Raw genomic sequence first — 3,520 nt, forward strand, 5'->3', positions numbered from 1 at the left:
CATTGACAATTTGATTACGTCTTTGACGTTCCATTACACCCTCAAAAGTCATCATAAACATTAAAAGATAAGAACCGGTAAGGGTGTTGTTTTGAAATGACCAATTTTGGCCTTCAGACAATGATGTAGTTCTCATAAGACCAGACATTGGTATGTCCTTGAAAAATGCAGGTACCCAATGTCTCCGCAACCCATACATCTCTTTCATCCACTTGTTATTTGAAATCTTAGACTCATCTAAACAAGATTGCCATGATTTATCAAAATCATGTGGTTCTAGCTTAGAATTCCAAATTATAGAGGGAAAACGCTTCCAAAAATCTGAATTTGTGGCTAGTTGTGATGTTATATGAAGAAAAACACATATATGCCATTATAGTAAAAAATAAAATGTTGGTATAAGTCATATAAGGTAGACAAATATGGTATCATGTGTATTCTGTTAGAATTATGGTAATTGATTCTATCATAATTGTATTTTAAAATTCTGTCAGAGTAATGTTAATTGATTCTACCAAAATTATATTATGAAAGAACGAGATGTATTAAAAAAAATAAATCTAATAACAATATTTTGGTAAATAAAAAATAAATGTTCACCTTATTTGGCAATTTTTTTGTAATATGCCACATACAAAACCTATGTGATGACATTGGAAAAACTTCATTTACAGCTTTGTTCAAAGCTGGATCCTGATCTATGAGAACAAGATTAGGTTGTTTTTTGAATGCTTTCAAGAATGCTCTAAGCAGCCAAGAATAATAACTACCATCTTCTCTACTCAAAATTCAACACCAAAAGTTACACATTTCTTATGGTTATCTATCCCAGTGAATGATACGAAAACCATATCATATCTGTTTTAAAAATTTAAAATTAATTAATATTATTGGAAGTAATAAAAAAAATTTGTGATAACATTATAAATGTAAAATATACTTATTCATGCTGAATGTGGCATCAAGGGATACAACGTCTCCAAAAGCATTGTAGTTATACTTTATGGTTTCGTCAGCCCAAAAAAGCACATTCAATTTTTTCTACACGACTTTAAACTCGAAAGAAAAGGTTGGGATATTTTTTTCCTTTCCAGCATCTTGACAACAAGGAATTTTGCATCCCTGGAACCTATGTAAGAATTAAGATTTCTCGTACTGTTCTTGAAATCAGAAACCAAACCACCTTGAACGTAAGACCCACCCTGAAGTCCAGTATACAGTCTATGTGCTCTTGAGGCACCAATATTTTGCTTTGACAGGTTGTGAATAAACATCTCTTGAGAATAATCAACTTTCCTCTTTGTACGAGACAAAAACATGTTGTCCTTACCAAACAACTCATGAGTATGTTGTTCGACAAAATCATCAACAATATATTTATTAGTACCATGTAGTAGAATAAAAACAATTTTTGCTTTGCATTCGCACCTAAATGAGTCTTTCCTTCTTTGAATCTTATTATGTTGAGGGTCTAGAGTATCCACTTTAGCGGTTCTTAGTTTACCTTCCCGATTGCATAGCAAATGTCGTTGTGTGATAATGTCGGATTTCGTTGTTCTAATTGTTCCGAGCCTAACATCAAAACCTGCTTCTGATGCATAATTTTTATATATTGATAATGCTACACCATATGAATCAACTGTTGAGTTGATTTTAGGTTTGATGTGGTCTGAAACAACAGGAATCCAATAAGGTGAGCCACCAGGAGAAATGTAATCATGTGTAACATAAAAAAACATTATTATTCTGCATAAAAAAAACATTAAATTATATACCACAGAATACATATAGAGTGAAACAAATGAATGTCGTCTGATGTATAAATTGCAAAAAATCGCAACGAAATAATATAGTTTTCTAAAATATTTTGTTATTGGTGTGCTTACCTTTCTGTAAATCAATATTATCATCGGCTATAGTATCATCTGTCTCATCATCAATGAACTCGTTTTCGCTTTCTGCATCGTTTAAATAGAACTAGTGTAATGGAATAATTACATATATAAAAAACAAAGAAATAATTAAAATACATCACCTTGGTTATGATTACTAGTTTCACCGAAATGATAGTCAAAATTGACATCAATATGATTTTGAATATGTTCTAATGGATCCTCCTCTTTGTAAGTTAAAATTTCGCCATAATGCAAATAACAATATACAAGTTCAACATTATTGTTATAAAAATTAACACGTAAATAAACTTAAAAAGATAAATCACCTCCATTTAGATTACTATTCTCGCCTATTTCAAAATCGATATTATGTAGAGAATTGATCATGAATATGATCATCACCAGCTGATAGTTCATCATCCATAAGATAATTAGCACTACTAACAAGCTTTCTTACCCTAATCTATCATAACTAGCTCAATTCATCAAAATCACAATTTAGACCTACTAGTTTGAAAATGGTTAAATTTATTACCTTATGATATTTCCTTCTCTAACCCAAGACATAAGCACCCATAATCGCCTCTTGATCCTTCCCCATCCTCGAAATTGTAGGAGCTTGGCTCTAAGGGTGTTTGGGGTGCATTATGACGATAATGAAAGGCTTATAACCTTTAACTTTGATGTGTAACCGCATCTCAACAACCATTCAACCTCAGTTAATGGCCACCCATTTGCTTTCCACGTCGTGGCATTCTGCTTGCTACGTTGTGGTGCTCTTCGTCAACGGAATCCTACTTTGGCCACCGTGTTGTGCCGCGGGGCAAAGTATATTGCCAATATTTATTACGATGAACCCTCTCCATGTCGTGGTACTCTACCCATTGCGTCGTGGTTCAGGATTGACAACAACCCTCTTGGCTGATTCCAGTCCAACTTTGGGACATTTTTGTCCCAAATTCTAATATTCATAACTTCTTTATTATGTTCTTTATATCCACAGGAAGTCAAGAACAAACTCTACACTTTTTTTAAGTCATATATCACTGACTTAATACTGCTCTTAATCTATTAAGTCACAAAGTTGGCTCAAAAAGCATAAAATACGCATGTTACCCTTTTAACCAAAAATGCATCTTCCCATGCATACTTTCATTTCAACTTACTTATCAAACATATTCTAAGTGAATTAAACTCTTATTGGCCATTTGGATAATATCAACCACTTGACATCCATCCGTAATAATCAAGGGTTGCTATGTAAGAACCTCAAATTTAGAGAAAATGGAACTTTACTCAAATATTGGCCAAAAGGGAAAAGTGGTCATTTATGAGAAAGAGATGATATTATGAAGTTTTAACTTCATAATCTCATCTCTTTCTCATAATTGAGCATTTTTCCTTTTGGTTAATATTTGACTAAAAGTATACTTTCTGTCACACCCCCAAACCGGAACGGCGGAAACGTCTGGGGGTGGATGACTTCATGTTAAGTATCACAACACATGCATCATAGTAATCAAAGTATCAACAACCATCATATTGATAATATAATATTTACATTGTGTTCAAAACATTACTTGAATAATATTAAAAGTACAACAAAAGTTAAGACGTAAAACTCC

At 32.7% G+C, this 3,520-nt stretch overlaps 1 protein-coding gene across 1 annotated transcript; it reads right to left on the minus strand.

Annotated features, from left to right (window-relative positions):
- Positions 1-1,031: 1,031 nt before the first annotated feature.
- LOC145106664 (protein FAR1-RELATED SEQUENCE 5-like) lies at positions 1,032-1,739 on the minus strand. Its single transcript, XM_079043614.1, has one exon. It carries the CDS (start codon positions 1,737-1,739, stop codon positions 1,032-1,034), a length of 708 nt encoding a protein of 235 aa, XP_078899740.1.
- Between the last annotated feature and the right edge of the window lie 1,781 nt (positions 1,740-3,520).

The sequence above is a fragment of the Lactuca virosa genome, chromosome 4, assembly GCF_052849685.1.
Source record: "Lactuca virosa cultivar CGN04683 chromosome 4, Lactuca_virosa_CGN04683_v6, whole genome shotgun sequence".
Taxonomy (NCBI): Eukaryota; Viridiplantae; Streptophyta; class Magnoliopsida; order Asterales; family Asteraceae; genus Lactuca; species Lactuca virosa.

What these genes read in the sequence shown, in the direction of transcription:
- LOC145106664 (XM_079043614.1), bottom strand. Translation starts at nt 1,739, where the DNA reads ATGTTTTTTTATGTTACACATGATTACATTTCTCCTGGTGGCTCACCT.